General features: G+C 37.3%; 3 protein-coding genes across 3 annotated transcripts; 1 reads left to right on the top strand and 2 right to left on the bottom strand.

Annotated features, from left to right (window-relative positions):
- Nucleotides 1-1,832: 1,832 nt before the first annotated feature.
- On the bottom strand, nucleotides 1,833-6,090 carry LOC131560924 (shugoshin 1-like). Its single transcript, XM_058809947.1, has 3 exons — nucleotides 4,619-6,090; nucleotides 3,656-3,800; nucleotides 1,833-2,023 (listed from the first exon to the last, which is right to left on the bottom strand). Exons 1-3 carry the CDS (start codon nucleotides 5,961-5,963, stop codon nucleotides 1,918-1,920), a joined length of 1,596 nt encoding a protein of 531 aa, XP_058665930.1. The 5' UTR covers nucleotides 5,964-6,090; the 3' UTR covers nucleotides 1,833-1,917.
- SGO2 (shugoshin 2) lies at nucleotides 6,035-10,039 on the bottom strand. The gene is made up of 7 exons (XM_058809363.1): nucleotides 9,633-10,039; nucleotides 8,892-9,067; nucleotides 8,461-8,538; nucleotides 7,638-7,720; nucleotides 7,024-7,250; nucleotides 6,137-6,562; nucleotides 6,035-6,042 (listed from the first exon to the last, which is right to left on the bottom strand). The coding sequence occupies exons 1-7, from the start codon at nucleotides 9,775-9,777 to the stop codon at nucleotides 6,035-6,037; spliced, it is 1,143 nt and encodes a 380-aa protein (XP_058665346.1). The 5' UTR covers nucleotides 9,778-10,039.
- KCTD18 (potassium channel tetramerization domain containing 18) lies at nucleotides 9,959-20,950 on the top strand. Its single transcript, XM_058809362.1, is given in 14 exon segments — nucleotides 9,959-9,995; nucleotides 10,105-10,509; nucleotides 14,799-15,323; nucleotides 15,580-15,735; nucleotides 16,831-17,042; nucleotides 17,940-18,131; nucleotides 19,167-19,263; nucleotides 19,608-19,667; nucleotides 19,670-19,709; nucleotides 20,433-20,647; nucleotides 20,650-20,701; nucleotides 20,703-20,737; nucleotides 20,740-20,802; nucleotides 20,805-20,950. Coding segments are annotated over 14 exon segments (2,235 nt in total).
- The last annotated feature ends 1,458 nt before the right edge of the window (nucleotides 20,951-22,408 follow it).

Here is a 22,408-nt window from a genome sequence, read left to right as displayed (position 1 = left end):
CCAGGAGTGTGTTCTGATATGTATCAGTCCTTTTCTGTCAAAATACACAGCTGAAATTCTGGAAACTCACGGGAGAAGGATGTAGGTTCCTCCTATTGAACTTCTTGAGATTCCTCTCAGCACATTTCTCCAGCCTGACCAGATCCTCTGAATGGTGACAGAACCACGGGGTATTTCAGCCACTCCTTCCAGTTTCCCATCACCTGCAGACTTGTGTAGGGTGCACTGGCTCATACAGGTTGTTAGTGAACATGTTCATCACTGCTGGCAGCAGTTTGAAACCCTAATGAGCTCTAATGTTTTGCCTCCAGCTGGACCATTTGGCACTAATCACAACCTTCCAGCTTTTCCACTCACCTCACTGTGCCCTTAACAAATCCATACTTTGTCAGTTTGTCTGTGGATTGTTATCAGAGAAAATACCAAAAGCCCTACTATGATTGAGACAAACATGTAGTGCTCTGCCCTCACCCACCAAGCTAGTTGGAGAAGTCTATCAGGTTCATAAAGCCTGATTTCCTGATTGCAAATCAATGCCATCTGCTCCCAACCACCTTCTTGTCTTAAACATCTGTTAAAGCACTAATTTCTCCATTAGCTTCCAGCTTACAATATAATCTACAATGAAGTACAAAGAGTACATTTAAAAGAATGTTTTAAAGAATATATTATAATTTTTAAAAGAATATATTGTATTTTAACAATATACTTTTAAAGAATACATTATAAATTTAAGAATATCAGTTACACCTCTTAAAAAGAGACATGTTGTATTAGACAAAAGGTCAAGCTAACCAAAGAACTGGTCTCTGAGAGGGTAACCAGGGAATGTCCTTGGAAAAGGTACAAAAATTGGTAAAAGGCATAGTAAGGCTTCTCCAGAATCATCTTCCAGCCTTCAAAAATTTGCAATTCAGGAACACCCTATGCCAGAAATGGTTTTTCTGGTAATTCTTCCTAGATTTTTCTTCCATTAATGTGTCTGATAAATTTTTAAGCCTGTGTAAACTAGTAACATCTACTGCATATGCATGAAGAACCACTATCTATAACCAAAATAAGTTAATTTGGATCTCTATCTCATTAAAAATGCCTCTCTGTTGCAAAATTACCCTGAAGCTTATCTACTGTAATGTGTAAAAGCTGTGCAGGTAGTGAGCCTCTGGTAGCATCTACAAATCAGGTACTACCAGAAAACTGTCAGCTGACAGCACATTATGGAATGCAGAGGGGAAGCAGTACAAAAACCTGAAATCTGCATGGTGTGACATTATTGTCACATGGGCAGTCTCAATTGGAAACTCAAGGTGTTGCTTTCTCTAGACACTATTTCCTACTGAATTCCTACTGCAGTGCTTTTTTCTTCCTTGCTACCTCTGGCACATACTGTGGGCACTTGACTTCCCTCCATTATTTATTTCTCAATGAGATTTCCCTATTCAAATCTCAGTGTGATTCTGTCAAGTCCAAAAGTCAACTATCAAAAAAAGACTATCTCCATCCATTTCAATAGATTCATAAAAAATTGGTATGCGTGTATCCATTCCAACCAGCACTGAGAACTGGTTCCACTCAAAATAAACATGAAAAACTCACAGTACAATTCCCAAAGCTCGTTTATTTTTATTTCTCATTAAAACATATATTTTCTAATAATTTAAGAAATGCTGCAAACCATTTGAACAGATTAAAAATTACTGACCTGAGATGCAAAACAGGAGTGAGCCTCACCTGTATAAGCCTTCCTCAGTAAAGTATTCTGTGCCCCTTTTACAGAGGTTCTCCAGAAAATTTCACTGTGGAAGACCTTACTAATCAAGGAACAACAAAGAGTCTATATTGCTAAACATTTACATATATACATAAACAATTGTACCCATTTTAGAAGTATTGTCCATAAAGGCAATTCTCTCTTCCTCAATAAAATTTTGATTTGCTTTTAAAATTTCCTTTATTTTTTACTTTGTAGACTGGGGAATTCAGGAATTGTGTATCTGTAAATCGATCCCCTCTCCTTAATTTGCTGTAAAGAAAAGAAGTAAAAAACATCAGGTGTGAATATCATCAAGCACATGTGCAACTACAGTAATGTGATCATAATAATTCACATGGTAAATAGCATTAATGAAAGCTTGATACACTAAAGAAATTAAACTTGTGGAAAATAAGTATGTATGAAAAAGCAAGACACTACTGCTTTCCAAAATAATGCTGGAAATATGTGACCTCTATCATATTAGGATGTGATATTTCTATAAAAAAAACTTCAAAACTTGTTTACACTGAACACTTAACAGCACCCATTCAGGACAGTGTAAATTTAACTGTAATATAAATAGGAGACAAGAATCTAAAATCTTAGATTGGCATCAACATTTTTTTTCTGTTATTAGTTACCATTTCTCAGAAATACAGAACTTATCATTTTGGGGTAAAAGAGTGGCAATGTGTCAGTGTATAATACTGTAGAATTTTAACATATAAGTCAATTAATAAAAGTGTGACTCTAATACCTTACCATTTTTTCATAAGTTATCTGGCATAAATATTTCTGAATTGCCAGTGGTAAAGTGAAGACTTTCTCCATTACTTTTATCTCCTACTTTTCCTCACTCACTGCTTCAACTGTTAGCTTACTCACAGAAGTAAAAAATATTTTGAGGTTGTATGAGAACAGTGCTCTATTTTTCTTTCAGTTTGTGCATTCATCCTCTCTTAGCACAGTATTGCCAGAAAAAAGGCTTTTTATACCTTTGTCATAAAGTAAGTTGGGATAATCCTTTCACTCTCTTCCCTGTTCCAGGGAAGCCTTTCTACTGTCTTTACCTCATGAATACACATCCTACTAACACACACTCAACACAGTGGAACTGTTCCTTAAATTACTATTATACTTTAAAAAAATCCAAACCAAACAGAAAAACCTCAACAACTTTCTGGCAATAATCCCACAGAATATTTTCAGAAGTAGTGAACCTAAAGGTCCATTTATATTTAGATCTATTTATGTAAGAGCAAATATATTAGTTTTCTTAATGGAAGTTTGGGTTTCAAATTCCCTTTTAAATTTCAGAAGTTGTTTCACAATTTATGTCTTGTCTTTTAATAATCTATAAAATCCTCTGCCACCAAACTTACCAAGAATAATAAGAGGCAAATTAATTATAAAATAATATATCCATTATAACCAACTATCAAATTATTATATCTTAAATAATTTTTTATATTACATACAGATAGTTAAATTTAAATGACTGAATTATATAATATTAGTACATAAATTTCCTTTCCATTTGACAAGATTACAAGGACATTATATTACAAGGACATAAATTATGGTATAATTTACCTTTAAGTATAACATTCATAATTATTCATCTCTAAAGGGGATTATATCATGATAAACATTAAGATTCACTATTATTTTCTATTAGTCCAAACTATATTTTAGAATTTGAATACTACTGTTGTCTTACTTTAGTACTTGGAAATTCTGCCACACTAACTGGAGAAGCCTTATATCAACGTTGAAGTATCTTTGCAAAAGATTTGTGAGAGCTCCACTGTTTATTCAGGGGTTCAACAACCGATGTTTACTGGGGGTAGTTACGTACACGAAGGACAAGAACAAAAGCCCCAATTTATGTGTACCTACCTCTGAATACTGGGTTCCTTGTAGCAAACAGTGGGTCTGCCTCGTCTCAGTGGCGCTGCTGAATCTTCTAAAGTTTGGGGGGATTTAGGTACAGAAGTCTGAAATTGTATACTAGTATTTGTCAGTTCTTGGAGAGCTTTTCTCCCTGTAAATATAGCAGTTTACATGCTTCATTTTAAATATTTTGTGAATCATTATGTAAACTTCAATTAGTAATAATTTTTGATATGTGTTTTGCAATTCAGCCACATTGATTACTGCTCCTATGCTGAAGGTACTCAGCATAACTCCATTTTATTAACTCCATTATATTGTATTATGATAATTGTATTTATTATAGAAGAATTTAAACCTATCTTTCAGATTATATTAAAGTTTTGTTCTTATGTTCTTTATGTATCGTACTTTAAAAAAGAGATTGTCACATCAAAGCTGGCCCATGGGCAAGTTGTAGAAAAACCTACTCAACATACTTTCAGATATGAGAATTCCTGTTGAGTTGCAGTGTTTCTAAAGAAACAAAAATGAAATTTTAAGTCCAGATATATTTTCCATTTAAGAAGGGAACAGTGTAGCCCTGTCTTGTTTCTCTTGGATAAAAGCTCAAGCTATTTTGTCTTTCTATACCCATCTGTTTGAATATAACGGAATTCTTCAAAAAAGGAATACATGCTTTAACTAAAATTGTTACTCAAGAATGTAGATACTTATATCTGCGCTACTAAGTATCATCTTGGGATATATTGAAACCTAAAAAGGATATTAGGCACCACAATTTAAAAAGATATTGTAACTGATACATGATATAGAAGATTTTGGTGATTTTCATTCTTGCCTTTTTCTACTCCTGTTTTATCTGCTCTTAACAAGCAATGAGAGGACACAATTAAGAGAAAACATGTTACCACTATTTCAGGCACTACCTAATTCAAAATACCTTGCTTTTCTAGCCCTCACACTTACCATGACAAGGTGTCAGAGTATTTTTGTTGTTCTGTTTAGAAATATGATCCATATTTTGTTCTGTTTTTTCAGCATCTGGTGCTTCATTATGATCATTTTGCCTGTGGATTTCAGAGCTTTTCAGTTTAGAAAAGTTGATGGAAGCATTGTGGTTATCAAGAGCTGGGACCTCCATATCGAGAAGACTTTCCTGGGAACAACTATCTGCCTTAAATGGCATATTCTTACAGCATTCAACTTCAATCACAGGCTTCAGCTTACTCACAAAGGAATTCATTTCATGAGGGACTTCCTGGTCATCCAAAATATTCTGACCCCCCTGAGCAATATGCCTGAAATAACTTTTTTCTGGTTTGGTCTCAGTAATATCAGAACTCAACCTCTGTTTCTGCTTTACATGCTTATCAGGAAAATTACTTATGTGGGAGGGTTCACTTGCCACAGCTGAGGAATCTACCTTCTCTAACCTGTTAGCATCATCATCAACCTGCTCTTTAGCTTGTGGTGTATTCAGAGCTACACCATTCTGAGTAACTAAAGATACTTGCATTTGCTGAGTTACAACTGCTTTCTTTCCAGCCTCTGCAAGCAATGAACCCTTGTGTTTTAATTCTTCATTTTTACAAACTGAGAACCGTGTAAGATTTTCCTTTGGTATCACACATGTTTTCCGGCTGGCCCTTGCCAATGTACGCTTCAATCTGCCTGGTGAAAAATGGCTGCTCTTTTGGTCTACTTTATGAGGGCTGTCATTTTCAGCTTCTCTACCTTGTCTGTGACTACTTTTTCTGTTGCTTTTTCGCTGTATAATATTCTTCTGGTCTTGTTTTCTCTTGCTGTTGTCACATTGGTTTATCTCTGCTTGAGATTTTTTTGAAATATATTCTCCATACTGGCCATTTTCCTCTCTACAGGATTTTTCTGTGTTTGCTTTGGAAAGGTTTTGAGAAGTCTTCCTCTTTATTGTTGGTTTGGTATCTTTCTCATTTGTATTCAGAAAGCCCTTCTGTAAAGCCAATACATCAGAAATGTTATCTTGGAATGGTAAATTTTCAGCACAATAAACTTCTGGTGGGATCTTGTTAACAGTTGAGCATGAGTCTGTTTTTTGTATTCTGCTTTCCACTTCTCCAAACATTTCTGAGAATGTTCCTTTATTTGTCTCTTGTTTTCTTGGATTCATTACATTAACCTGGTATGTCCTCCTGGAATCCTTAGCTTTACTTGTTCTGTTCTGTTGCTCTACAGAATTCCCTGTAGGTAGCTGTTCTGTCTGATTCTGGAATAGCTGAGTTTGTGAATCAGCAGTTACTGAAGTTTCGCTATTCTCAGCCCTAGAGAGCATTTCTTCTGCATGCAGATTTGAATGGACTTCAGTCTTGCTTTTAATTTTTTCTTTATCCTTCTTGGAATATTTTACTTTTCTGAAATTTGGTAATATTTTGTCAGAACTGGCATTACTAATTTTATTTTGGTGCAATTTATAATTGCCTTTTGCTGTAACTGTGAGTAGTTCACTTGCATCACTGGCAGTCAACTCCATATCAGCATCATAGATAGTTTCCTCAGGCTTCACCTTGTCAGTAAAAAGCAGCTTGTTAAAATCTGTCTTACTTTCACTGTTAAATTTAAGAGGTGAAAGAGTAAGGCAAGACAAGTCACTTGAACCTTCCTGCAAATTCCTATCATTGGCATTGCTGCTACTGTTGATGGTATGATGCAGATTCAATGGCCTACATTTTATATCAAAATCCTTTATATTAGGTTGAGTTTTTGACTTACAAAGTACTGCATTTTTCTTTCTTTCAGTCACATTTTCATAGGATGGCAATAAACTACCATGATATTGTTTTGTAGGCTCCTCAGACTGTTCTAAGAATTGTGTATTTTTTCCATGAGCTGGGTAGGCACTATTGCAACTTAACTCTGCACACAGTTGATTTTCTGCAAAGAGAAAAATTTCAGCAGCTTGGGGAAAAGAGGAATGGAGTGTAGTTATCTGCATAAAACTACTGAAGACTGAACCAGAAGTACGGAAAATTATACTTTTTATTTTTAAACTGAATACACACATTCCATGGTTGGTCCTTAAAAATTTAGTAAACTGAAGCTAATTTCATAATTTACTGAAGTTGGACTTTCCAAATTGGACATAAATAAAACTATTTTTCTGTAACTACTTGAGCTATTATTTGGTTATCTTAGCTATGTAATTTCAATGAGTATTATTCTATAAGTGATTGTCAGGACACCTATACTTACGGATGAGCATTTATTTTTCACTAGTTTATTACAGTTTATGAATATTACTATACCTTCTGTATTGCACATTGAGTGATGAATTATTAAATACTAATTCTCAGAGAGCGTAAAAAATAAATCACTTTCACAGAAATACATCATACCTTTCAAAAATCTATTCTTGTCAACCATTGGTTCTGTTTCAATGAACTTTTGATTATTTGTACCGGGAGACAAGAGTGATGCAAACTTGACTTGATCTGAATGCACTTCCTCTGTCAAATTAGTGGTACACTTGTAAGAATTTGATGCTTCACCCAGAGAAGGGCTACCTTGCTGCTTTGCATTAGCTGTAGCAATGAAAGGAAGCTCTGCTGGCAATTCTACAGATCTGAAAAGAGAAAATTTTACCGTGAAGATTTTTATGACATTTTCCATCATGACATTCAAGTGTTCAAAATGTTCTCTTAACAATGTATAATAGCTGAAAACAAGAACTCAAGTATGATATTGTGTTCTGTCTTGGGGCAAATGTATTTTTGATGATAGCAAATCCTGCTCTGGGCTGGTGAGATCACATGATCCAAGCAGTGAGTTACTCAAACACAAGTCTTATCTACTGCTCTGTCTCTAAATTCTGAGCTGCAAACAGGTTATTTCTGGATTAAACAGGAATAGGTTTCTCATCACCTCAAAACTACCCAGGACAAGGTGCAAAGATCAGCTGGAAGAGAAGGCACAGACACCCAGCACCTTGGCACTTCACACAAGCACCTACCGAGCTGATCGATGTGCACTCCTGAGCTTGTCACCAGGAGGGCTGCTGGGGCCAGCTGACAGCGGAAAGGAACTCTGGAGAGCCTTTCAAAGGAAGAGCAGCAGGCAAATACAAACAGTTAAATATTCTCTTATGTTTCAAGTATTGGAAATATCCACAGGGAAAAAAACCCTCAAAATGAATGGGAAAAAGATACATGCACTGATGGAAGACACATGATATTCAAACACACACAATAATTTTAAAGCAAAATATTTTGTTACAAAATTCATCAAAATATATAACCTACTTTTATCCCAAAGGAATGTACAGACTTTCTGTATGTAGCTATAACTCCTACAAACTACATTATACAAATAGAAGCACGGAGCAACACTAAGCAAGTTGAGAACGGACAACATAGTATTTTCCTTTTTAAAAATTAATTGTATTTTTTTCCATGACACAAGGACTAACATGGACTATGTTTTCTGGTTAAGTTTCCAGATCTAAGATATTCATTGCAGCACTAGGCAAGGAAGGCAGGTAGCTTGCTCACTACATACTGAAGTGTTAAGCTATTTTTTTTTCTAACCACATGATTCTTCTTTCAGGCTAACTGATATTTAACTTTCAGATACTTTGGAAACCAGATTAAATCCTAAATTTTCAGAACAATAATATTAAATATATTGTAATATGCTGGTTTAATCCCAAGTTTTAAGGAATTGGGGTCAATGTTTTACAACACAAATAGTATTTCAACATTGCACTCAATTCGATGCTTTGAAAATCTTACCTTGGAAGATAAGTTCAATATAGTAAAGTTGAAAACACATCTTACCTCAGAAGGACTGCTTATTTCTATTGCAGTTAAGAGGTTTTCATTCAAAAATGCATCTATTCCAATAAGAGTTTTATTCTGCATATAAAAAAATATATTTTAAGTGGTAAGAAGAGACAAGATATAAAAGGTGAATCTATGCTGCAATTTTTTTTTACTTAATGGAGCACAAACTCATCTTAATACCTATAAATATAAAGATGAACCCGGGACTAAAATAGCTATAGTTAAACACACTGATAGACAAAATAGTTCCAAAAAAGCTACAAAAGTAAAATTAAATGTAAATATTATGCTGTCAGGTGATATAACTTCACAAATCTGAGACATGTATTTTAAGCCACCACTTTAATAAGTAATATTGAGTTTCAAAAAAAGATAAAAGCTTAGTTTAGCTGCTCTGAGTTCAAACAATATTATTTGCAGCATACCAAACGGGTTAGTTTCTGACGAAGCGAGATGTTATGAAGCTGCAGTTTTTCTACTTCCTTCTGAAGAAAAATCTTCTCATTCTTTAGCTTGCGAGAATTTTCTTTTTCAACACTCAAAGCCACAGCTAATGCTTTGTTATTTTGTTGTAAGGATACTTTAAACATAGATGAGTTATCTAAAGGAGACAAGGTAATATTATTTTCAACAGCTTCAATTCCAGGCCCTCTCTGTGTGAACTATCACTATGTGACAACATTTTTATCTGTAGGTTCTGGTGCCAGAGCAGCAAAGCCTAACACTTTCCAATATAAAACAGTCTATGTAGCTGTCATTCTGATGACTACTCTGTCTGTTTAAAGTTTATTTCATGCATAGATTCTGCTCTAGTCTGGATTTTTTTAAAAAAAGGTTATTTTAAGAAGAAAAAATTTTAAAATTTATAGTTTCACAGGCATAAAAATGTTTAATAATATTTAAAATATTATAAATTTTATAAATTAAAATGTTCAAACATTCACATAATAAATATGAGTTTTGACAACATAAAGAAAAAAGTTTTCTATTAAAAATACATATTTCCATTGTCTTTATGAAAACTTACCTATACTTAGCTGTTACAGAATGGTTGTAACAGGCAGAATTTCAGCTAATCATGTTAAACACAACTACTATTTCTTTTGAAGCCATACATACATTCTAAGTACAGTATACAACTTCAGTTTTATTTTAACAGGACTTACTTATTAATTTCGTTTTGATTTTAGAAGCTAAAGAAGCATTCCATTTTGCAGCTTGCAATGCTCCATCCCTCTTCTTCATCCATCCTTTCGCAGCATTTGAGGTGAACACAGCAGATGATGATTTAGCAGTTGCACCTTTATCCATCCTCAAAATCAATTTGTACACCGTCAAGGGGAACGTCCAAATAAATAAATGGTCTTTCTGACACTTTTCAAAATTGAGTTTATTATGTCTTGTGAGGACTCTGTGTCTGAAGCTGAAAGAATTGCTTCTCTCTTCACCTTTTTTCAGTTAATTAAAACAGATTAATGAATTAATCAACACAATGAGACATGAACACAGAGAAACACAATACTTAACTAGTAAACCATGAAACCTGAAAAGATCACAGATCTGTAAACCACGAAACCTGAAAAAAAATTTTAGCTTGTCTATTCCCTCACGTTAACTATCCGAGTTTACACACAAAAGGGGAAAGCCCCAGGTTCTACCACTTCCCAATACGACCAGACCAGCATGTGCTTTGTCAGACACATGTAAAACTGACGCATTTGAATGAATCGCATTACAAACGGTGCGAAGTTAATCCAAAAGAGACCGAGAGGGAGAAGCGGAGACCGGCGGGCCAGCGGAGGTGCGTGAGGGCGGGGTCGCGCCCCGGCAAGGCCCCGGCGAGGCCCCGCCCGAGCCCTCAGAGCCCTGAGGGCCAACGGCCGCGCGCGCGCCAGGGGCCTCCGCGAGGCGGCGCCGTTGGGCCGGGCGGGGCGCGCGGAGCTCCCGAGCCGGGAGCGGCGGGGGGCTCAGCCAGTGCGGAAGGTGCCGCGGTGAAGGAGCTCAGCTGGGCTCTCACCTGCGGCCAAGGGCGTTTCAGAAGCGGTAAAATAGCCGTCATTAACCGCTAATCCACGGTTCCGGCTCTTCAGAGACATCTCTGAGTGGTTGAAAAAGGAGTTGGGTGTTTGTAACTTCCCAGCTACGTACCGTTTTCAATACCAACCATTAATAACATACAATTAAATTTTAAAAACCAAACATTAAAGATATGAACGCTTAGCATCAATCTCAGTGTACTGTGAGGAAGGGAGTAGGAAGCTCCAGATACTCCAGAGTTTGAGATGTTTGGCTTTCAGTTCAAAGACTTCCTTTAGGTTTAAGGGGGAAAAACATGCAATTCCTTCTCAGTGGCAAGTTAAATTCTTTGCGGCTGATTTTGAGCTATTAGTAATACATGGAATAATAATGTATAGACAGACATCAGGGTAGTTAGGAAGACAGCCATGATAAATTTACAGTCTAGTAGATTATATGCTGCCTGAATACCTACAGACCTGGAAGGGCAGGAAGTCTCTGACAACAGAATTTGAGCAAGCCCAGTTTTAATGTGGTTCAGGCAATATCAGGACTGTGAATTGCCTGGAAGCACTTTAGTCTAATTCAATGCTTTTCCCCAAAATCTCTTTTTAAATCCAAAAGCCCTTTAACACTCTCTTCACATACATTCTCTTTTACTGGCTACATGTACACAGTTCTACCATTAGCTCAGGTAGACATTAATTGCTAAATTTGATCCAGGAATTGGTAATTTTAGAGTAAGCTGAATTAATGTTTTTTGAAGATTTACAGAGATTCAGAAGGTTGAAATAAAAAGCATCAGTTTCTGTAATGCAGGAATCATCACAAACCTTACCGTGCTGTGTGCCAACATTACAATATTCTATAAAGTAAGTCAAAGAAATCACATATTAAATATAAGTAGCATTATGTGAAAATGGATCTTCAGGAACTTACAATTTTCATAATCTGCTCTAGAGAGCATCTGGGAAGTCCCTCACTTCTACCATTTTTAGTGAATGATGTATGACAGAGTTTCTCAGGGTGGCCCTGAAGGTGCAAAACCCTTAAAATACAGCTTTGATCCAGCACACCTCATATACCTTTGGTATGTTTTCCCTTACAAGGAAACTTGGAAGGGACTGTAGCCACTATAAAACTCTGGCGAAATAAAGAGCAAATAACCTTACATAACTTTAGAAACAGAAAACCAATCTAATAGAACTTACCTCCTCCTTTCCACAAGGCAGCGTTTTCCTCCAGATCCAACACTGAGTTTCCATTTCCTCCAATCCCACAGAAGTCTAAAGTCTTGAAGAGGCAATCACCAATTTGCTTCCATTTAGTGTTAATGTCACTACTGTGGGCAATAACTTCAAAATAAAATGTGAAGTATTGCATTTCCTCCCATGGTCATTCTTTCCTTTACACTTCACTGAGGAACTCCCATGCTGGAACACTTCACATGTACAAATCTCCAGTTAATTGCCAGCTACTCAAAGTAGGGAAGAACTTAAAACACTGCCAAGTTTCACAGCCTGTATATCTTAAATGTATATTAAGAGCAGAATTATGAGTTTCAGTCACTTGGGATCCTATGACTGGTCTTTAAACTGAATAGAAATGAAAAGTAGTGAGGGAAAGACATGCAGACTCTTGTGAAAGCTCTAATCATGGGGGAACTGAACTTGTACTTTACTAGATGCATACATATTCATGTCTGAGAAAAATCTTGGTTGAGGAATTAATCCTGTAGTGCCTAATACAATGTGAGCTATGACTAAAGCACTTCTGGTGAGTAGATTATGTAGAACAGCTTCTCTCTTTCTGGATTTTCTTATGTCCAGCAAGACCTGAGCTCATGATACAGCTTTTCCTGAAGTTATAGTATTAAGAACCTATCTTCCTCTAATCACATCACTAATCACATCACTTCTTGCACAAGCTTAATGAAAAATCCATTTCTTAATGCCTCTTTTTCTCCATCAAATTTGACTGAAATTGGTGAAACAAAACACAAATATACTGAGGATGAGTATGCAAGCCTGGCTTCCTTGAGAAACTAGCAAACACCAAAACAAAAACATCCCTGTGTTCATTTCCCAAAACACACAGCTCAAAAGGCACTTTGCTTGTGGGGGCCGGTTATGCTGCACACTTCTATGCCAAGTAAAAGCCTGAATTGTAATGATAATTCACAAGGTTGAATCTGAGGTCCAAAACCTATTGCGTTGTTTGTTTATATATATATAAACCTGGCTTCTGGGTACACTCTTGGTCAAGAACTGTCCAGGAGAGCCTTGGTGCTTGGCATGCCATTCCTCTCTTTGCTACAACTGGAGCATGATTAGATGCCAAGAAAAATGAAATGTGTTTCCTTTGTGGCTTTACTAAATGGCCTGAACTGCCATTTGAATGCAAATCTGAATTAAGATAAAAAGAAGTGAGTTTTAAGTGGTAAGTGATCATTCAGAGTTACACAATTTCAAAAAGAATTTATTATCCCTGTACTAGGACCAGATGATGATTTATATGATTTATTTGCCTCTTTCCTCTAATGTTCTTCATTTGACTGAAGTCTGAATTAAAAGTTAACAGTCCTAAATATTAACTGAAAACATGGTAGACTATGAATATTTAGGTAATCTCAAAAATAAAAATGTAGTAATAGACCAGAATAAAGCAAATGACACAGCTGGAACTGTAGCTGCTGTGTGTTACATACCATTTGGTATGACCCTTTTGCAAGTGAACCTGTAGCTGAAGTTTTAAATACCTTAAATTGGTGACAAAACACCTCAAAAAGGAAATTAGGAGTAAAAAATTAGGGTAATACAAGATGAAAATCAATAGGAATTGCAAATATAACTGAGTAAACTATTTAAATACAATGTAGGCACATTTCTTATATGTGCAATGTACAGTAAAGTAAGTGGATTTTTACTGCACTTCAGGTAGCAATAAAAGTACACTGTTAATATCTGGGATTTAGTTATCTCATTATATAGTAAATATGATAAATAAAATATTATATATTTTAAATAATATATTGTATATTATATATTCTAAACACATAAGCAGCTCATACCTTCCAGAAAGTCTACACAAATCCAGAGTTTGGCGCTGGTTTTTGCACTCCTAGTTACTGGGCAGTTGTATCCAAAAGGATAGTTTCTTACTGTATGATTGGGCAAAAAACAAACTTTGTAAGCAAATAAAGGAGAATTAAATGGGAACTAGACATAATGTTGCAATTTTTTTTAAGAAAATGCAGCTGCATTTTAGAAATATTTTTCATGTATATAAACTTTGTTTAATGAGGCTGAGATGAATGTGTAACAAGAACTTATTTTCACCTTTCTATTGTTTATTGCATGCATTTTGATGACCACATAACTCTATGTCAGACAAGGAATTTAATAGGACACTTTCTGAATGTCTTTTTAAAATGACTGTATGAGGGTCAGGCATCTTGCCTGCATTACTGAATCACAGAATCATCAAGGTTGGAAGAGACCTTAAGATCTTCTGCCATCAATCCAGCAGCACCATGACAGGAGTCAGCTCAAGCTGCTGTCAGATCGAGACCTGCCCTGCTGAGGGCTTGGGGGCAGCTGGTGGAAGGGAGGCTGGCCATGACCCAGCCATGGGCACTCCCAGCCCAGAAAGCCAAACCTGCCCTGGGCTGCATCCAAAGCCCCGTGGGCAGCAGGGCGAGGCAAGGCAGGGGATTCTGTCCCTCTGCTCTGAGATCCCACCTGGAACCCTGCATCAGCTCTGGGGCCAGCACAGGAGGGACAGGGACCTGGTGGAGTGACTCCAGAGGAGGCCACCAAGAGATGAGAGAAACGGAGCACCTCTCTTTTGAGGAAAGGTGAGAGAACTGGGTTTGCTCAGTCAGGGGAAGAGAGGGCTTTGGGGTGACCTAAGTGCAGCCTTCCAGTACCTTTAAGGAACTTACAGGAAAGATAAGCAATAGTATTTATATAAGTATGTAGTGCCAGGACAAGAGGAAATGTGTTCAAATTGAACAGGTTTATATTAGTTATTAGGAAAAAAATAGCTAATATAAATCTGTTCATTCTTTTCTGTGAGGGTGGTGAGGTACTGGAGCAGGTTGCCGAGGAAACTTGTGGACGCCCCACCCGTGTTCAAGGCGGGGGATCGCTGGAAGTAGATAATCTTCAAGGTCCCCTTCCAAGCCAAACCATTCTAAAATTCTTACTATGGAACCTATAGAAACAGCAATAGAATCAAACCTACTCTGAGTAAACCCATACTTATAATAATAATAAAAAAAATTATAAAAATTAAGCACGGTTTGTGCCTTACAGAGCAGCCGACTGCAGGCGGGTCGGCCACACTCGGGAGGGCGCCTGAGGGAGCCCCTGCCGGCAGCGCCGGGAGCAGCGGCAGCCGAGCCCCGGGGGCCCTGTCACCGGGCTGGCCCGCGGCAGGGACTCCGGGGAAGGGATGGCGCGACCGGGCCACTCCAACTGCCCCTCCGCTCCCCCGGCCCGGCCCGGCGCACTGCCGTTTTACGGAGCAGCGGCGCTTAGGTAACGCGGACCGCCGGCCCGGCCGGGCCCTCAGCGCTGCTCCGGGCCGAGGGCGCGCGGCGCTTCCCGCTCCTGGGCGGAGCAGCGCCCCGGGGGCTGGGAGGGGCGAGCGAGCGGCCCGGGAAGTTAAAGCAGCCCTAATTAAAGATCGGCTTTTAAAGAAGCCTCGGTGTCGTTGGTTCAAAGAGAGCTGCATTTGTAGTACTGTGAACTATGCTCAGGATTTCCCAGGTTATCCTTCCAGAGCTCTAGTCACACATCCTCACCACGTAACTCTGCTTGCCCATTTGTCTCGAAAGAGTAAGCTTTCTGTTTCCTTGCAAGATAAAATGTCATAGGTTGTTACACTAAAGGTGCAGAATATTTGGCTATTTGCTTTACTAGGTCTCCAGAACTGTTTTTAAAGTGGTATCCTATTACAGATGTGCAAGAGCTGAGCTATTGCTTAGGTCTTGTATGTGATATGTTAAGTCTATAAGCTGGCATTAGTTTGTTGCTATTTGTATCTGGTTTAGGTTTGAATAGCTCATAATGACATCACCATTGGCAAATGCAGTGGAAGAAGGCAAGGTTGAAGATGTCCAGGACATTCTATGACTGGATGTGTGAGGCTGTTTATACACAGCCAGGCGTGAGTCTCTGCACCGCTTAAAGGGTTCCATGCTGGGGCCCATGTTTACTGGACGCTTTCCTCTGAAAGTGCATGAATCAGGTAAATACATTGAAGCTCTAAATATCACATTCTGATCATGGAGCTCTCTGGCAAATACATGCTTTTATATATATTTATGCATTTTTTAGTGTATCTTTTCCCAGTTTGCTGAGCATCAGTTGGCTTCTAATTCGAGGTTGTAAAACAATTCCGCATGCATGACTTTATATGTACAGGTAGTTCATCTGAATTCCACAAGTCTATTTGTGCTTGCAAACACGCACATTTATATAGTGCCATATCCCTGTCCACACTGTGTCTTTGGAATCTACTTCTTCAGTAAGAATACAAAAATAGATAAAACTGAAGTTGGCAGAGTGTTTGGCATTTATCTCGAGTCTGTCTGTGAACCCCTATAATCTCCAGAGGCATCTCATTCCCCCTGTTCATTACATAAAGAGATTTGGGTCTGATCTTTGTTTCAAACAGTAAAAATTGCATTTTTCACCACCATGGTTTGATATAAAAGTTTGAATAAAACTGTTCATGGGTGAAATTTCACACTTGTTTGTGACTTAGAAATCCTGCCAAAGTAGATCCAGTTAAAAGAGACGATGGATGAAGAATAGTAATCCCTTGTTGTATACATAAAACTGTTTAAAATACCCAAAATGTTTAACATAAGGAGTTTGCATAACACAGCAGGACTTTGCTACCATCTTTCACAGTTGCAGTGAACAGCCTGTTGTACAGACGGTATGGTTTGGTTGGCTTTTGTGGGGTCCTCGAGCCCTGCAGGCAAGGGAGAGAAAAAGAAACAAACACAGTATAACTTGAGCAATATCCAGGGAAGGTTTCACTAGATGTGTATGGGAACTGATGCTGATTTTAACTCTTTTAAATGGTCTAGAAGCAAAATAGAACAGATCCCTGCAGCAGTGAGTAAAAAGTGATTTCACTGAAACTCCAAAGAAATGTTTACCGCACTAAGAATTTTATCTTCAAATAACAAATATTCCAGGAAAATAAAGTACCATTTAAAAAGAGTAAAGACAGTATACTTACTCCTCCTCAGTAAAACCAGCACAGAAATTTTGTACAAAAGGCTGTACTCGATGATTTGGTAAAGTATTTTAAAACACTTAATGTTCTCAGGAGCATGTCTAATTGATCAAGATGGAAACCTGTTTAAATATCTTTCGGATTATCTTAATGGAGAAATTCAGATTCCTGAAGATGAAAAAGTTAGAACTGCATTGCAGGAGGAAGCAGATTATTTTGGAATTCCTTATCCATACAGTCTGTCTGATCATTTGGCTAATGAAATGGAAGTACACTCTTCAAGGTCCAATATAGAGCTTAAAAAGGTCCTGACATTTATTAAAATTTTTGATGCTGAACTCCCCAACCCATGCCGTTCTTTAGCATCAAACACTAAAACTACAGAATGTCCAAGTTAGCACTTCTTAGTGACCACACTAAATCATGAGTAAATTCAGAGTTTTAGGTTAAGAAATCCTAGAGTTGATAATGCAGTCGGTGTAATTAAGGACACCAGCTTTTACCATCATTGCAATACAGCAACAGTTTAAATGTGAGTGTTGTACATGCAAGTCTGCTCTAGAACTTGTGTAGTAGGAAGGAAATTTAGTTTCCTATTTGGCTTCAAATCTTACTTGAAATTAGATTTGATCCCTTCAAGTTGTTTGGGATGGGGTTTCTTTTTCAGTTTTACAAATTATTCCTAAAACTTGTAAGACAAAATGTACTCTGACATTTCTTTAGAATGAGAAAGGAGAAAAGATAATTAGTGTATTATTTAAAATCCTAAGGTTTTAGAGTATTGTAACTTAAAAGCTAATTCTAATAAACTGGCAGGAAATTAACTCATACTACGAGCTCTGGCTGTTATGCCTGACAGTCATCAATGTTCTCTTAGCAAGTTGTCTCTGTATTTCACGTTCTCCCTTACTCATTTCCTTTTGAAAAGTGTAAAAAAATTCCAGGCCTTTTAGTTTCCCTGCATGTTAAGGAGCTGCCTTGCCTTTAACTATTTCTGTTGCCTTTCTGAACCTCTTAGTTTCACAACATTCTCTGGTAACATCAGATAAGAAATAACTGCAGACGTTATTCTAGAAAAACTATATCCTTGATTTATTTAAAAGAGCTCACTGGTAGAGTTAAGAAAACTTAAATATAAAAGCTTATTCAACTAAAAATACTGCATTCTTATTAATATTCTATATGTTTTATGTTTTTTCTAGGATTTGTTGGATTTCGGTGATTCTTACAATTTAGTTTGCACCAAGCCTACAGTTTAACTCCTGCACTATCTCAACACTTCTGGAGCAAGCTGTGAAAGTAAAATTATTGGTGTGTATACCACAAGAGCAGATGGGACTGATGCAATTAATAAGGTGCTAGTAATGAAAATTCATGGTAAAATCATGTACAAATGTAAGGTTACTGTCAAACATGAAAGCACTATGAAGTGAGAATAAATACATATTATAACTATGCCTAAATATTATCCTATGTAGCATAATGCAGCATTACTGTACTATAAATCTGTGGAAGGAATCTTTCCAGCTCCCAAACCTGGATAATTGAATGGCCACACTAAACAAATAAACAAGATAAAAACTAAACTTGGAGGTTAAGAATTTGAGAGAGTACACACAAGGTGGTTAGCATGCAGTTGCTGTTCTTATTCTGCTTGACTTAATATTTTTTAAAATACAATTAAAACAACAATTAAAAATTACTTTCTAACATTTAAACTAAATACACTGAATAAATCCCCATACAGAAAAACCTCCAGAAATATTTGCAAAGTTGGTTGTGATTTATGCACTTCTTTTGTGTAGCCTTCTATGACAGCTGAACACTGAGAACCAAAGATGAAAGGAAATGGCTTTAATTCTTTAAAGAACGTGTACAGCTGTACTGCACTATTAATGTATTTACACGGCAGCAATTGGAAATTATTGGCAGACCTGTACTTACAACTGGAAGCAGTTGGTCTTTGTCACTCTCACAGCGCAGTGTCAGAAGTGTCACTGTGCATCTTTTGATGAAGGTAGAGCTCCTGATGCTTCATCATCTTTATAATTAGGATGCATATCTTCCTAAATTTAGGCTGGGAACATTAATATTTATTCCAATGGTATTCGGCAATATATGAGGTATCTGTTCTCCTACTGTATATTCTAGAAAAATAGGTTTTACATAATTAATTCTGTAATTATTCTTCTATGAACATCTATCCTTTCATGAATATCCAATTTTAGCAACTGGCATTCACAGGAGGATTAGAACCTCTTATTTGAATAAAAAAATCAGAGTAACATTTTCCTTATGCTTTATAAAACATTTACTGCTAAGTCCTTATAGTTAGGATTTAGTAAAAAGAATTACATATTTCACCAAGGTACATTTCTAAGGACTTAGCTAACTAATCACTTGAATGTTACCTTTAAAATAATATTCCTAGAGAAGCTGCAATAACACCCAATACCATCTGGAGCTATTACTCGGTAGCTGAGCTGAAAAAGATGATGGATGCTTTTGATGCCTGGGATGGGAGAGGTAGAGTAATAATTTTTTATTTCAGTATTACTACTTTTTAACATAAAAATAAGAAAAAATATTTGCCAACTAAGTCTAATAAAAACCTCTGCATAAACTTTCGTAACATTGTAAAATAGTAGTGTCTCTTTGGAGGGAAGAAAATGTTTTATGGGATGTTCCAGAGAGGGGAGAGAAATTGACATGAATGAAGCACCATGCTGGCTGTGAGCAATGCTCAGTTCAACAGGTTGAGAGTTTAAATTCTGCATAATAAAATACATGTATTCATGTATTTAGTCAGGTGTAAATATGCATGGCTGTGCTCTCTCAGCTCACCAGTACAGTGCTGCTATGAAATGCAGGTGTCAGCTACTGCAGAGTGCCTCAGGAGCTGATTGAATGTCGGACTCTGGAAGAACGCCCCCGAGAGGCAGTTTGCACCATATGCCTCCAGTTTATAAAAGGTACACTCATTTGTATAGATGGTGTAAAATTAATAAACAAATACAGTGCCATCTTTTTTTTCCCCCCTCTATAATTTCAGGTTCCTTAAACATCTATGCATGTTGAGATTTCTCTGGTTTTTTTTAATTTACATTTTTATTAAACGTCAAAGAGTTCTTAATTGCACAACTGAACTCGCTAGAAAAAAAATTATGGGATTTTTTTTAGGCTGGTGAGATTTCTCAGCAGCCTGGCAAGGAGTAACTTGAAAAACTAGAGAGCAGTATTAGTTAAATGGACTGCTAAACCAGAAATTTAAATGAAAACTTTAAAAGGTTAACTGATTTTCATAACTTGGAGATGTATTCTTTTAAAAGGAATTTCTAGAACTTCCTCTCTGCAGTTTTATGGTGATATTTGTGATTACACTTCCATTCTCCACATATTACCTAAAAGCAGCATTTTGCTGGCACAGTCACCTGAGCCAGCCTACAGCCACTTCACTGCTACAGTTTTTAATGTGTCATCTAAGAGAGGCAGAAGAGATTGATGGTTCTAATTACAGAAAGGCAGCCCTGATTGTAGTGATGAACTGTTGGGAGCACTAATTTATGCTTCTTGCAGTATCATGTAAACCTATTTGTGAAAGGCTGTTGCAGATGGTCTGTTTTGTAATAATGTTAGAAAAATAACAATTTACATATGTGGTTCATTTTTTAAAATTGAAGTTCTTTGTTTTACAGATGATTCATTGACTGTACTGAAGTAGAAAGCTGTTTACCATGTAAAGTAGGTCGCCAGCCAATTAAATTCTCAGGTCCCTCAACAAGTACCCACATAAAAGTCAAAAATTCATCTTCATTAAAGATAGCTGCTTGCATTGCTTCACATTCTGCAGCAATTCTTATATGACCCCATAGTGAAAGTCTGATGCTGCACAAAGAAGTTTCTCAAACCACTCCACAACGTGCACAGCAGTGCCCAGCAAGTCCCAGGCTCCCTGAGGAAGGCAGTGCTGGCAATGGGCCACTGAGCCAAATGCCATTCCAGCTGCAGGGAGTAAGAAGCCTGTGAACAACTGTGTAGTGAAGGTGAAAAGGACTCTGCTTTTCTTGAGACACCATCTCAGCCACCACCTTCTGCATCCAGTAAAACAAGTGAACAGGACTGTGCTGAAATTCCTGCAGTGCTAAACAAGAAAGAACCAGCTGTATTAGCAGAAAGTATTACCCTTAAGAATGATAAAGGGGGTAGTGTTTGAGTCAGTCCGATAGACTGGACAGCTCTACATTGTATGGTTGAAGAAGAGGTGATTATCTCATGTGATTCTTTATTCAAGATGAGGTAGAAAATTGTGCTGAAAAAGATAATGAAAAGCACAGGAAGAAATTGTTTTAAGAGCACTGAAATGTGTTTTCTGCTTTATTTCTAGATATTTTTAGATGTTGGTTAGGGAGGAAGAAAAACAGATTAAAAAATCACTCAAGCACATCAGCTTAACATTCCAGTAACTCCTATTTGTATTTTGTTGTGCTGTACTGTGAGTACTTGCACAGCATAAAAGAAAACCTCTTTATCAATTTTAACTACAGTGAACCTCAGTTTGTACCTTTAAAGGGGGTAAGGGGGAAGAAAGGGAAGAAAAGTAAGTAGCTTTTTTTAGATAGAAGTTTGCCACAAATGTACAACATATGCATGCTGCAGAGAGCACCAGAAGTTGAATGCACTTACTGGCACTTCTGGTGAGGGTAAATCACCATTTTTGCTCTTACTAGCACTGCAAGGGATCACCTGTGCTTGTACAGTGAGAGCACAGGTGGGGAAGGGAAGAAGTGTGCCGTGTGAGTAACAAGGCTGCTCTCTCTGGAGAGACACCCATTTACACACACACAATACTGTGCTGTGATCTGCCACTGGGGCGAGGCTGGTGCAGCTGCGGCATTTTGTGTCACACTGCTAGGGGATGGCTCTTCTGGGGCTGCAGGGTCTGCGTTACACCTGGCCTTCCATGTCCTTCTGCAGGTCCTTTCAGATCAGGAGGGCACGACCTCAACTTGTGTGCAGCAAAGCACAGAAGTTGAGGTCAAAGTGCCGTGGTTTAAAGAAAAAGCCTCCCTCCTTCCCCTCGTGCAGGCTGGAGCAGACATTCTTGTAGCAGGGCAAATGTTGAGTAATGATACTGAAACAAAGAGCTGCTGTATGTTTCTATCAGCAGAGGAAAGGCAAGTTTGGATTGTTGATGTTCAAGAGCCCTTTTAGCTGTTTAAATCAGTGAACAAAACTTGGCTTTGTTTTGTATGCTTGCAAAGAGTTGGGTGCCGGGTTTTTTTTGCTGGTTTTATGACTACTTTTGCTTCTCCAGCACAGTAAATACAGCTGTCTTTAAGAACATTGCCAAAAAGCAAGTTCTTAAAATTCCTGAGACTATTAGAATTACAGAAGGGTTCTTTAAATATTTTATTTGCTAGAACATTAAAGCCATCACATTTTCAGGTTTTGCTTCCAACCATAAGGACTTGAAACATAATTTGCACAAGTAAAAAGCCCCAAATTTTTCTGTATTAACATGAGACATTTTGCCATAAACAGTAGTGACTATAAAGGTATAGAGCACTATAATTTTCTGCTATTGGTGTGTATATGGAAGACCAGCTGACCTTTAGATTATTTAAGCTGGTGTTTTTTCTTTAAAAATAAACCTGAAGATCAACAATCCCAA

The sequence above is a fragment of the Ammospiza caudacuta genome, chromosome 8 (assembly GCF_027887145.1).
Source record: "Ammospiza caudacuta isolate bAmmCau1 chromosome 8, bAmmCau1.pri, whole genome shotgun sequence".
Lineage (NCBI taxonomy): Eukaryota > Metazoa > Chordata > Aves > Passeriformes > Passerellidae > Ammospiza > Ammospiza caudacuta.
Note: the sequence above shows the minus strand (reverse complement) of the source record. Positions and strands in the feature narration are given on the sequence as shown.